The sequence below is a fragment of the Rhipicephalus sanguineus genome, chromosome 1, assembly GCF_013339695.2.
Source record: "Rhipicephalus sanguineus isolate Rsan-2018 chromosome 1, BIME_Rsan_1.4, whole genome shotgun sequence".
Lineage (NCBI taxonomy): Eukaryota > Metazoa > Arthropoda > Arachnida > Ixodida > Ixodidae > Rhipicephalus > Rhipicephalus sanguineus.
Window position 1 is genome coordinate 167,223,849 of NC_051176.1, and position 13,923 is coordinate 167,237,771.

Below are 13,923 nucleotides of genomic sequence, written 5' to 3' on the forward strand. Positions count from 1 at the left end.
ATATTTTTGGTGGTCCCGTGAGATTCGTATCACCGAGGTTTCACTGTAAAAGGAAGCGTGTTTCGTTCTTCGAGTCGTCCTGAAATGATTACACCTACCTACCCACCCTCTTTCAGAATCAAACCCACTCTAATCAGATCATAATGACAGTGGAAGCCACGGACAAGGACCACGGAGATAACGGCCGAATTTCCTACTACTTTAAGGTAGGAGATAGGAACGTCGCTGAAACGGACGAATTTCGTATCGATGAAGTCACGGGAGAAATTCAGGCAAAAGTCATCCTCGACAGAGAGTTGAGGCCACGTTACGAGGTAAGCACTTTCTTTCCTTGTTAGCTCTAGTACTACATTACAAATATGAGTCGGTACCCGGTATATATATATATATAGATATATATATATATATATATATATATATATATATATATATATATATATATATATATATATAAGGAGAATAGTAAGCCGGTACCGACTCATATTTGTAATGTAGTACTAGAGCATTCTCTGACGAAGGCCGTGCCACGGCCGAAGCGTTAGGCATAAAATATTGCTTTCTCGTACGTGCACCGTCTTGTTTTCCTATACGTACCGGACCCACTGAACTTGCCACTGAATATATATATATATATATATATATATATATATATATATATATATATATATGTGTGCGTGTGTGTGTGCGTGCGTGTGTGTGTGTCCGCAAAGAGAAGCCAAGCATTCTATAGGCTCCACTTTGTGGACGTGCCGTTAACACATGCGAGGCGACCATACGTTTCTTGCACACTTACAATTCAGTACGCAATAATAACGCAATCTAACAAATATTTCGCAACCGCAAGTGACTGTCATAATGTTCTCGAATATTGACTAATTGCAGAAAGTGTCCTGTTATAGGAATGTTGTACGTTGCCCACGTTTATGACGGAAACACTTCGTCATTAGCGATCCTTACGATGTCATTCTCGCCTATTTCAGCTGGTGCTTGTCGCCAAAGACCACGGCACACCTGCCCCATTTGAGACGCTGCGGTTCCTGACCGTTGTGTTGAAGGATATCGACGACAACGCGCCTCTATTCCCTCGCACCCGAGTAACGTTTTGTTTCCAAACAACGATCTCCATCGCTGGTTCCAGGACTTGCTGACCTCTTCCCACTTTTTTTTTTTCTTTTCAGTCTACGACCCCTTATGTGTTCCACATCAAGGAGAACTTAAACCACGGTTTCCACGTCGGAAAGGTGACAGCTATTGACCAAGACGTCGGCGAGAATGCCATGGTCTACTATTATATTATCGGTGAGGCTCCTGCGGTGTAATTAAAATTCTTCCTCTCGAAGCATTTATATCTTCCACTTGTTTCACGACATGCGACTTGAACGGAACAAGCCCTTCACAGCATGACCAGAGCAGATCGTTGGAGGCGGAATTCTTACTGAGTTTTGGAAATTGCGAGACTTCAGATAAGGAGTTAGGAGTGGAGTTAAACGTGCAGTGGGTCAGTTTCAGAAAAAAAAAAAATAAACAGAGGAAAAAGGGAGGCGTTGGTATGACCTCTGTACAGTCTTCGCCAAGAAAGGTGATCATCGTTCTGTATACGAAGACGTCTTCGGGCAGAGTGAAAATGCGCATTTTCCTGAGCGCTGATCATTTTGCTGTACCGCTGTGTTTGCGATATACTAGCACTCGATAACTGTGTTGCCCGTGTTTTACGCAGATGGAAATTGGGATATGCTGTTCACGATTGACAAGATGCAGGGAATCATCTACTCAAATGCCTCGTTTGACCGAGAATCCAAGGACGTCTTCGAACTGGTGGTGAAAGCTTCCAGCAACCCAGATTTCCTCGTATACTCGGTAATTGCTCGTCGTGTCGTGGCCGAGCGATACGCGCGAAGCGCACGTTCGCCTGACGTGCTTTTCTCTCATCGCAGAGGCAAGCCGATGGCCTTCCTCCCAGCATACGCAGCTACAGCGAGTCCGACAGAACGGTGGCCCTCGTCAATGTGCACATTGACGACGTGAACGATAATGCGCCAGTTTTCATAAACGCCCCGTACTACGCAGGTAATGTGAAAATGCAGAACGGCTTCTCACTATGACACACACTGAATTGACGAAAAATGAAATTTTGCAACTCTCGTTTTGGTGCCGGACGTATTCATGCACCTCCATTCGGCAGTGACGAGTAGTTCATCCATGAGCAGGCCTTCCGCGCACAGAAGACAAGAACAATGGCAGCACGTTACATTTCTTTCTTTCTTTCTTTCTTTCTTTCTTTCTTTCTTTCTTTCTTTCTTTCTTTCTTTCTTTCTTTCTTTCTTTCTTTCTTTCTTTCTTTCTTTCTTTCTTTCTTTCTTTCTTTCTTTCTTTCTTTCTTTCTTTCTTTCTTTCTTTCTTTCTTTCTTTCTTTCTTTCTAGGCGGTGATGCGGGCTAGTTGGTTTGAATCACTAGTAATCATATTTATAGCGCAAAACAACCAGACGTAGACACAAGTAAGGAACACATACACAGGACGGGCGCTAGACATCAACTGATTTTATTACTACAGACAACATAAAAAGCCAAAAAAACGTCGGACATGAGCGCATGCGCACCATCACACTCCGAGGTGCTTCCTTATACCTGTATCACCACGTGTTACCATCTTACATTTTTTTGGCTTTTTATGTTGTCTGTAGTAATAAAATCAGTTGATGTCTAGCGCCCGTCCTGTGTATGTGTTCCTTACTTGTGTCTACGTCTGGTTGTTTTGCGCTACAAATATGATTACTAGTTCTTTCTTTCTATTTTTTGAAGCAGCACATTCTACTTGTGACGCACACCATCTAAAGCACATGTGCTGAATTTCTTGCATCCTCACGGTGATATTGTGTTGCAATTATGCACGGTGGATGTAAGAAGTCCGGGATGCTTGTTGTGTTTTATGGCACAGCAGACGCGACGTCTCGATATACTGGCGTACTGCACCGGCACTTGAATCGCTGCCTTTGAGAGCTAAAATCCACCTCAGTTTTCGGCAACAATGGCACGTGCATAAATTCTGAAGCAACAATTTCGTGAAAGCGATTCACGCGTGGCTTCAAACGATGCGAGTGTTGTTTTAAGCTTGCATTTAAGCGCCAATACATTTTTCAAAGAAAGAGCAGGATTGACACGTGAGTGCTTTCATGCGTGTGATCGAATAATCGGAGTCTCTGATGGTGAGCTCTCACCGCACCAGGCGAAACTTTCAGACAATGCTCCAAGATCAAGCTCTTCAATGAATGTCACTCGATAATGAGTTAGGTATTGTCCAGCTGCCGAAATTTTATTTTTCCCTGCAACTCGGTTGAGCCTTCATAGTGACCACAGCTTTACCATGGCACTGCGTCGGTTGTGTGCGATAAGTTGTAAAAAGCAGGCCGAAGGCGTCAAACGTATAGCAACGATCCATCGCAGGGCTGCGTTTCACCGCCGTGGAAGGAGACACAGTATTCACCGTGCGTGCCCGGGACCCAGACGAAGAGACGTCGGACGGCCCGGCCATCGCATACCGCATCGAGCACGTCACGCTGTTCCTTCCTGGCTCAACGGGTGGTATCCGACCCATACCAGCCTCGTTTAATGTGTCAGCCGACGGCCGTGTGTGTGCTACCCACCCCATGGCCCAGTACAGTCAGGCGCGCTTCACCGTCGCCCTTGAGGCCAAGGAGACGGTGCCTCCGCACCGCGCTGCCCGCACCACGCTGAAGGTGAGCGTATACCCGTGCGGAGAATGCGCTCCAAACTGCATGAAGGCTCGCATTTTTTGGGGAAAAAAATCCTTCTCTGGAATAGCGTGATCAATGGAAGCTGACGTGAAAAACGAAACTTGCGGGCGGGCATAGTCGCGTCGCATAGGTGTCGAGCGTGCTAAAGAGTCGGCGCTCTGCGCTTTCGAAGGATGAGCCATACAATAAAGAACCAGAGTACCGGACTGAGTTTTGCGACTAAGCCGCCGAGCACTGGTTGCCGCCGTTCGGCGACGTATAGGCGCGTAGGCAGCAACGCACTGGCGTTCAACCCACCGTGGCGGGTCCCCTCCCCACTCCGATCATTTTCAATTTTCCATGTGTATATATACACGCACACGCATACAAACGCACGCACGAACATACATAAGCGTGGCTGAACCAAAGTTTGAGATTAGGCTATAGTTGGTAATCCATGTTCAACAACTATAGCGCAGAACGGTCAAGGGATAAGAAAGGAAACAGAGACAAGCGCTGTCTTCCCACTGAGGGTTTGTTTAAAAAACGCACATGTATATATGTCATCATACCACATCACGTGAGCACTCACAAAAAATTGTGTAACCATCGTCAACAGGTTAAGCAGAAAACACTTATCGGACATGACGAAATACATAATAAACAAATGCACAGAAAAGCCAACGAAAAGCATATCAGTGGTATGGACCGTTGTTTACGCTGTCAAAAGAAGCCAGCTCTTTAGGGGTCAAGGCAACCGAGTGCTTACTGACACAGTTACCCTTGGCAATTATCGAGGCCTCAATGATCACTCTAGTTTTATCATTTGCATGTTTGGCCAGGACCCCGTTCTGGTCGAACGCGGTAGTACAGCCGCACTGAGAACAATGCTGCGCAAGGAACCCGTCATTTATTTTTTGTACCTTCAAATTGTGCTCTTGTAACCTGACGTTCAGGCATCGCCCCGTCTGTCCAACATATTTTAGACCACAGGAAAGGGGAACACTATACACAACTTTGTCGGCACATTCAACAAAAGCGTTTTTATGTTTACCCTTACACTTGGCGCGGCGCCTGCTTCACAGGGCATGTCCTAACTAGCACACAGCTTGACGGCAGTTGACGGCAGCTTCAGAGCGCATATAGCTCGTTTTGAGGAAGCGGGTTACCTGACACATCTGCTGATTTCAGTGGCGGAGGCTCTGCGAAGAAAAATCAGATTAGCCAACAAAGTTGGTGAAGAACAGCCAGTATGAATGCAGAAGGTGGCAGTCATTTCTTACTTACACCATGTGTCACATAGGCTCAAGAAGATAGGCCTTCGTTCGAGTGTTTCTGTTGTTTTTTCCGCACTGCACAAACTGCATCAGTTGTGTGCTAGGACATGCCCCGTGAAGCAGGCGCCGCGCAAGTGTAAGGGTAAACATGAAAACCATTTTGTTGAATGTCCCGACAAAGCTGTGTACAGTGTTCCCCTTTCCTGTGGTCTAAAGTATGTTGGACAGACGGGGCGATGCCTGAACGTCAGGTTGCAAGAGCGCAATTTGGAGGTACAGAAAAGAAGCGACAGTTTTCTTGCCCAGAGCTGTTCTCAGTGCGGCTGTACTCCCACGTTCGACCAGAACGGGGTCCTGGCCAAACATGCAAATGATCAAACCAGAGTGATCACTGAGGCCTCCATTATTGCCCAGGGTAACTGTGTCAGCAAGCCCTCGGTTGCCTTGACCCCAAAAGAGCTGGCTTTTCTTGACAGTGTAAACTACGGTCCACACCACCGATATGCTTTTCATTGGCTTTTCTGTGCATTTCTTAATACTGTTTCGTCATGTCCGATAAGTGTTTTCTGCTTAACCTGCTGACGATGGTTGCGCAATTTTTTGTGAGCGCTCACGTGATGTGGTATGATGACATAGATACGTTATACATATGCGTTTTTTCAATAAACCCTCAATTGGAAGGCAGCGCTTGTCTCTGTTCCCTTTCTTGCCCCTTGTCCGTTCTGCGCTGGTTGTTGAAGATAATTGAACCCCCCCCCCCCGTCCCCCCCAAAAATTTTTGTCTACGCTATACTGCATGAGCAACGCATACCCTCAAAAGGCGCACTACACAGTAGCATGTTTCGGTTTCGGGTGGTCTGAGACCGGGGAATTCGTGGTGCCGCAGTTTCGCGGTTGATCCCATTTTTTATGGCATGGCTTTCACAAAGAGCTGGCTTCAGTATACGAAATACTACGATGAGCTCTCTATAGACGTCGCAGCTTAAAAGTTGATAAAGCGAATAGCGTTAATTTTTAGACCAGTTACGATGTGGCTTTTGCGAACACATGGTTGCAACTGCTGAGGGCATATCTAACGCGGAAACAGCCTTTTATTTCGATATGGCAATCTTTAAATACTGTTTAGAATCTTCGTATAAACACCCGGCATAGGTAGGCCTATAGAAAATGCAGCGAGCCTACGAATTTCCGACAGAACTCACTGTTGGTATACTTGATTCTTTATGCATGCCTTTTTAACTCTATATGTGACACAGCGTAACATTACAGCACCTATGACCTCTATTTCTCCCGAAGGTCTGGATCTACGAACCCGAACAACTAGTGCGAGTAATAATCGCTCAGCCCCCGGAGGAAGTGTACAGGGATCAAAGGAGCGTCATAGTGTAAGAGCATTTTTGCTGCATTGGCGGTGAAGCTGCATCTCGGTGCCTTATTGAAAACTCTATTGTGCTTTCCTCCTGGTTTTTTTTTTCTTCCTTGCCAGTGTCCTTTCTAATGCCACTGGAGGAACTGTCGTGATTGACAAGTTGAAATATCACGTGAACGACAAGGGGAAGCTAGTGAAATCTTGGTGAGCACTTCGAAGATGCCCTTTCTGAGTACAACAGCAGGTATATTTATGCCTCTATAGTCCTTCCTTCACCTGCAAAAGTAAAGAAGACAATAAATTTCTCTTTGCGTCATTGGAACAAGATACCCAGCTCGCGTTTAAACGAAGATGCCGGCGTTCATTTTTATTTTCTTTGCGGTATCATTTGATGAACCAGTCACATTGTATGAACTACAACCAAATCAAGAAAAATTATAAATTTAATTCGCAGTGGCTGTTATGCAATCTTAATTTGTGCGTGTTTCCTGCTACAGGACTGACCTGCACATTCACGTTCTTGACAAAAACGACCGTGTAATTCACACACCGGAGGTTCTCGACGCAGTTGATTCCAACATCAAGCTCGTCCGGTTCCAAAACCCTGAACTGCAAATTCACAACGTTCTCGTGAGTAAATGTTTCTTCTCTTTTCTTTTTATCTTTCGACTGCTACATACTGCAAGTTTTGAAGTTGCATGATGCGTTTTTAATGCCGGCTGATTCACTATATGCAGTGCGTATTCATTTAAAGTAACAAAATGCGCGTGTCCGTGTTATTTGACGCAAACACAGTGACTTAAAAGAGAGGAGCGTGAAAAACGACAGATTTGCAAAGCTTTTCGTTGGTACAGCATGCAGCAAACATTAGCAGATACATTTGCGTTCATTTCATTCACTGCCATAATAAGGCAGCGCCGTCTCTCGTGAAGCGTATACATACAAGTAGCATTGTGTCCCCAACTATAGTGCTCCCAACTATTCTGTATTGTTAATACGTGTAATGTAAGGCTTTGGTGTTTATAGTTGCATTGTCGATGTGAATACACTAATAATGCGCGGCGACGCAATCATCTCTCAAAATTTTGGGCGTAAGAAGACACCTAGTCATCGTTAATGTAGGCCTTTCCTACTTCGTCACGCAACCTGCCTCCCAACGTACTTAAACTTCACTGTGACGATGACTGGCACATCGGAAGTGGACCGTAGAACACGTAGCATTCTAGTGTGGATCCCGGAAAAGAGGGCTGTGGCACCTTTAACATTTTTAGTCAACACTGAGGTTTCCAAAAAGCGCCCTCTTTTTGGAAATCTCAAAGCGGTCATGGGCTCTTCGCAGGAGGGGCACCAATTTTCCCATTTGACCTGACCATCTGTATCCGCTAATAAAAAGGTTCATTAACTTAATTTCCTTAATTACTGTCGTAATTGATGTCTATAGTCATGATGACATGTTTGCCGCCACAGAAAAAGTAATTATGAAGGCAGCGAGCATTTCTCTTACCTTTTTAGAATTTTTGGACAGATTTTTTAAAACACGCTTTGTATTATCAGGTCGTGATTACACGTCTAATTTATCTCTACAGATCGTGGTCCAAGCGATGCGCGTGCGTGCGACGCGAAATTTTAAGTTGGGTTGGACATATCTCCTTTTCCTCCATTTTTTTTTTCATTTTATTTTCTGTATTCACTTACCTTGAAAACGTAGAGGTGTTGAAGTGACCAGCTGACTGTTGGTGGAACCAAACACTGCGCTTTCGAATATATATTTCTCTTCACGTCTTTCTCTGCTGTGCAGCCTGCACGAGTTGGCATCAGCAAGCAAGAGTTCGATTTGGCCTTAGCTGTGCTGATTGCGATGCTGGTGGTGATATTCGTCGGCGTCGTGACCATGATGGTTTGTTGTACCTGCCTGAAATCCTGGTAAGCTGAATGCCCTCCTTTGCTGCCTGTATCATTGTGTTCAAAATTTGAATTCATTGCTGAAGCCTGTTTACGACGCCAAGGCTTCCTTTGCCATTTGCTTCTATTACAAAGTAGTTCACGCGACATACACAATACGCGGGATGTCTCTTAAAAGAAAATGGTCGATCCCTTTTGCACGGGTTATAATCGCTACAGCTTCATGTGCAGAACGTAACCGCTTTTTGAACGTGCCACTTTTGGAAATCTCAAAGCGGCAATGGGCTCTTCCGTAGGAAGGGCTTCAATTCTCCAATTCTACCGCTTGTTACTTCTAATTAAAAAGTTAATTAACCATTAACTTAATTTCTATTCTTGCTGCCGTAATTGGCATCTTAAGTCATCTTAAGAAGTCTGCCGTTATATAAAAGTAATTAGAAGCGAGCAAATATCACACTTCCCTTTTTTATTATTATTTTTTTTCCGGACACATTTCTTGAAACACCCTCTATGTAAGTCTAACGCGCATGGCGTGTACCGTAAACGTGTCTTCCAGAGAGAAAAAGGCAGCGTCTGGGGGATTTGCAAGGTAAAATTCGAATTCCACAGAAGACTCCGTCAGATTAAGTTCGCGCATGCGTGCATAATTTTGGTCCATAGAAACACAAGTACACGGTTTGGTAAACTGTATACTTCAGTGATTTGGTAAAGAATGTCACAGCCCGATAGGGCAGCGTGAGAAAAACACACAGAAAATATTACACGCACAGGCGGTCTAACTTGTGGTGTAGGATAGATCCTACACTATTGTTTCTCTTCTTTTCACTTTAAAAACTTTTGTTTTCAGGTATGCCTACAAAGCCAAGGAAGCTTTAGGTACGTACCAAACAGTTTTCAATTCTGGCGTCCTAAAAAAAGCTGCGTGCCTTACATTTCTTTTACGTGCAGTACGGCACGACGAAAGTCCCCCGGTGACTACTACGTGAGTATTCTATCACTGCGCAAATGCATTCACCGTTCTGATGTTTCTTTTTCTTTTTTTCAGAGAGAATCCGCTGTGGACAGAACAGTAAGTTCCGGTGCAGACTGTCTTTCAAGAAGTCAACCGACATTGCGCATTGTCCCTGCATCGCTTTGCGCCAACTCACATTTTTCCGTTTGTGCTTTCTTTCCTTTGACCCACTCCTGTAGGAAGCTCAAGATCTACGAAGAACAGGTGAGTAGCCCGTCTTACGTTCTTTCAATGTATGCGCGCTTCCGTGTTGCTCTCCGAGGCTCCGCCTGCACATCCAACACACCCGTGCGCGTCCCGCAGGAGCTGAGCATGAGCGTCGCGCCTGACAACATGGTGACCACGGAGGCGGACATCGCCGCCTTCAACTTCAACGACGACACGAGCAGCGCCGTGTATGCCACGCTGCGGCGCAACAGCGTCAGCCACGTGGTCGCAGAGTCGCGCAACGGCTACTCCACCCTCACGAGCCACCGGCCCACGGCCTCGTCCCGCAGGCAGCGCGAGCCGGACGCCACAGATGTGAGGGCGATTCCTACTCAATGACTCACTCACTCCTCCACCTCCACAGTGCCGGCACGAGCCTCTGCGCAAAGGAAATAAAAACAATGGGAAAAAGTTATAAATGGGTCAGGCAATCGGAGTATACCAAAAAATGTATAAATTAGATCAAGATAGCGCTTCCCTATCGCTATCAGCAGGGGCGTGGCCAGGGGGGGGGGGGGATCACCCCCCCCCCCCCAAATTTTCGATTTTGCTTGCGTGTATATATACGCGCACATAGAAACGCATGCACGAGCATACATAAAGTATGGTTGAACGCCCCCCCCCCCCCCCCCCCCCGAAAAAAATGTCTGGCTACGCCCTGGCTATTTACTAATTCGTTCACTTTCTACTGTCAGTCAAGGAGTGGACGAAGCATATATGCACGTACCTTAGCAACTATCTCTAGAGGTCCCACGGCTATCTTAAGTCTTTAAAAAACAACCGAAAGAAATACTAGAAAAATACCGATCAAGGAAGGAGTCGGGACACATTCTCTTCAATGATATTCACTGAGCGTAGTAGTATACGTAAACTTCTATACTCAGATGGACAAGGAACCTACGGTTTGCGAATAATATTCTGTTCAGCGATGCTGGTGATGACTTGCAACAAATGAAAACAATGTTAAAAAACAAAAAGAACATAAAAAACAAGATCATTTCGTTCAGGAGCGATGAGAGCGATCTGAGGCGATGCCTGCATTTTTGCCAGATCATCTTAGCATTGTCCGTCATTACCGAGGGCCTACTGTGCTTAACGGCAATGCGTTGGCTCCCAGCCCTCTGCAGCTCCAGAACGTTGTATCACCCTGCCACATCGCCCCACCACTCGGTCATTGCACAAATGCGCAATTTTTGCTACCTGTGTAGACACGTAGATATTTATTGGTTCAAATTTCATCCTATATCACTTTATTCTTTACTTACCGCCCTGATGTAAATGTACAAGGGTGATCAAAAGTTCCCAGGCGGCGCTGCCATAAAATTACATGAGATAACGGCCTGGGAACTTTTGACCCAGGCGCACACCAGCTTTGGGAGCGCGCCAGCTTTGGGCATGTACTACAGGCGCCCACCTGACAGTTAGTGGAAGCGTCAATTTCGTCGGGCTGTTTGTTTTATGAAGAACGATCGAGGAAACTAGTGCAACCTGTTCATCCAAAATGGGTGCAAGTAGATTTCGCTTACTTAAATGCGGTAGTGCTATACAACAATGCTAAAATTCAGGTTTAAGATAACACAGTTGTCGTACCATTCATTAAAGCTGGACTGCAAACAAATGCGCAGAAAAGTAGTATGAAATTTTGTAAATGTCGGCCGATGTTCCATATTTGCTATTGTCTTTACTTTTATTGTCCTGCTCTAAATTTTCGCATTTTTTTTTTGTTTTGTTTTTTAGAGTAAGGGCGCCTTTTTCACGATGTTAACGTTGTGCCAATGCTACTGCCTGGTAATCTGTTTTTCAAGCCATGCCGCATTTTTTTTTAAGCGGAGGTTGGCGGTAGAGGCTGGGCGAGCCACTGGCGTAGCCAGAAGGCGGGGGTGTCACACACCCCCGAAATTTTTCAATTTTGCATGTGTATATATGCGCGCGCATACAAAATCATGCGCGACCATGTATTAAGTGCAATTGAACCCCCCCCCCCCCCGAAAAAAATTTTGGCTACGCTACTGGGGCGACCTATTCAAAACAGAAACATCTGCAAAAAATCCGTGTCAATTGTCATACACTTTTTGCCGAGAGGGCTTTTCTAATTATTTCGTTGCAAAGACAATTTTCGATTGCTGAAACAGTTTGGCGCCAATGCACCCCGCAAACAGCAAAAGCGCTGCTTCTTTCTAATACTTCGCAGAGTCACGAGTACCATGAGCTGCATTCGAGCGACGCCCGTCCCACCGGCGACAGCACTCCGTTCAGCACCTTCAGACCCACGGGGAAGAACACGCCCACGACAGAAGGGAGGCTCTTCCAAGAAGCGAGCTCCTCCCATAAAAGCAATGAGCCTGTTCTAGTGGCCGAGCTGTTATAGGACGATATTTATTCTTAAGGCTGGCGACGACGCCGTCACCCCTCCGATACAGTGGGATTCACAGACGGAATCCAGCAACCGCAGATGCTTCACTTTTCCTTTGTGCGTGGATCAGTGTTTGTGTGAGAGAGAGAGGGTGCGTGCGCGCTTGCAGGTGTTACGTGTTATCAGGCAAGTGTGAATAATTCCGGTGCTTTGTGCGCGACCACGAGCGTGAGGTATATATATATATGTATATTATAGTGGCGCGAAGAGCGAGCGGAACGTTCGTTCGTGCCTTCGTATACTGCGACGCTCGTCGTCGTTTGGCCAAATCAAGTTAAGAGGAAGAACGAAAGGACCTATACCGAGGAAGTTCACCTGGCGTGGTCGCATCGCTCGAGGTTGAGCGATTTTGCACTGCGTGTGCCAGTCGCCCATGAGGCCTACTTCGAAGCCCAAGTTTTTTCGTTTTCTTGCTCCATGAGATCTTCGCAGAGGACACTCACCAGACATCACCTGATGCATTCGATGGCAGCCTTCTCTATAGCTTCACGATTAAGCATTTTCTCCCTTAGTATCAGCTAGCGTGCCATGCCCGCAGGTGTGTTCATCGAGCATCAAAGCCAAAATGTCAATGAACAAAGAGCGTGCGAAACGACGCATACGGCGAATCTCAAGGGAAAAAAAACAAACGAAATCACTTTTCTCCTACAGGTGTCTTTTGTGGCTAATGTATACTGTCACTACGTGCGTGATGTCGGCGTTCGCTTTTCACTTACTTGGTGGCTTCGCTGTAACGAGGGTCTCCTGCATTTTCTGAACACAGATATGTTTACATAGTTTCTTTGATATTCAATGCGCATTGCATTGAAAAGCTAATGCCGTTAGTCAAATTTCAAACTTGGCAGCATCGCTTACATTGGATAGACGTACATACATGCGCAAGGACTTTATTGGCGAGAAGTTACGAGGGTATGGTTAATAAGCTAAAGAACATTATTGGACATTTCCTTAACTGTTCCAACATATATGCTTGCAGTGCGTACTTAAAATTTGCAATAAGCACTGTTGTTAGTATGTCGCTACGAGCTACGATATACATGTATCGTTAAAGTTTCCAGTGTCTTCTCGGTGAAAGAGTGTTTGCACGCCCACACTCTTTCATTATTTCCACCGTCTTCGCTGAAAGGAGTACTGACACGAATTTTAGAAGTTTTCGCATTCTTGCTCTCAATAAGAACACTTGCGTCGAGAATTCTAAAAAGAGTATCGTGGTGCCTCGGAAAGCTTTGAATGTGCTTTTAATCCCACTTACCTAAAAACCTCTTTCGTTTTCGATGTCAAACGGGGCGGTGCCAGGGTCAACACAGTCTGGCGTAGGTCTAAGTCACGTGGGGACAGCAACGCGTGACGTACTAGCAGCAGCTACGTCGTCTGCTGTCAGTTGCACGTGGTGCACGTAAACAAAGATGAGTTAATTGTCGTCCAGCGACTCCGACAGCGACTTCGGCCGCGTACAGGGCGTAGAGTTGATATAACCAGCGAACTGCGTTGACTCGTCATGATAATGTCCTTTGCGGTGGGGGTGGCTTGCAGATGCTGGGTGACGAAAACTTTAAAGTCAAACTGAAATATTTTAAACGTGCTTTCTGGGCCCGGTGTGTTGACAGCATTAACGGTTCATGCCAAGGAAACGAAAAATATCCCTTTTGCGAGCCTCAAAATCGTGTCGGTGCTCCTTTAAGGCGCAATGTTTGCTGGTTGTCGGGCCCCTTCCGATGCGGTTCAGCCGCACTTTTTTTTTTTTCACTTTATAAACACCTTTCTACAATTAACATCCGCCTAACCACAAAAAGCAGATACAAAGCAGGAATTACCACACAGACCACCACTCTTTGTAAATAAATGTGCATTGACTAAAAGGACACACGGTATTATATATACACACACACGTATGTATACATACGTGACGCGTGCGCTGGCTGATGTACAAAGTTACTGGCATTTTCCTCCACGTAGGACACAGTTACACAAGGTTCTGCAGGAGTAAGTATGAACAAAGGCACTTATTAAT

The 13,923-nt window shown here is 45.6% G+C and overlaps 1 protein-coding gene across 1 annotated transcript in view; it reads left to right on the forward strand.

The window, feature by feature from the left end:
• Positions 1 to 11,894, forward strand: part of LOC119401821 (cadherin-87A) — a gene marked incomplete at its 5' end in the record, with an annotated part of 44,207 nt that extends 32,313 nt beyond the window's left edge. The window contains 16 exon segments of the mRNA XM_037668814.2: positions 117 to 314; positions 981 to 1,094; positions 1,179 to 1,299; positions 1,718 to 1,857; positions 1,935 to 2,067; positions 3,443 to 3,735; positions 6,306 to 6,394; positions 6,496 to 6,582; positions 6,876 to 7,008; positions 8,177 to 8,301; positions 9,128 to 9,156; positions 9,229 to 9,262; positions 9,326 to 9,349; positions 9,472 to 9,496; positions 9,596 to 9,814; positions 11,691 to 11,894. Of these exon segments, the coding sequence (XP_037524742.2) occupies positions 117 to 314; positions 981 to 1,094; positions 1,179 to 1,299; positions 1,718 to 1,857; positions 1,935 to 2,067; positions 3,443 to 3,735; positions 6,306 to 6,394; positions 6,496 to 6,582; positions 6,876 to 7,008; positions 8,177 to 8,301; positions 9,128 to 9,156; positions 9,229 to 9,262; positions 9,326 to 9,349; positions 9,472 to 9,496; positions 9,596 to 9,814; positions 11,691 to 11,867 (1,941 nt within the window).
• Positions 11,895 to 13,923: the final 2,029 nt, after the last annotated feature.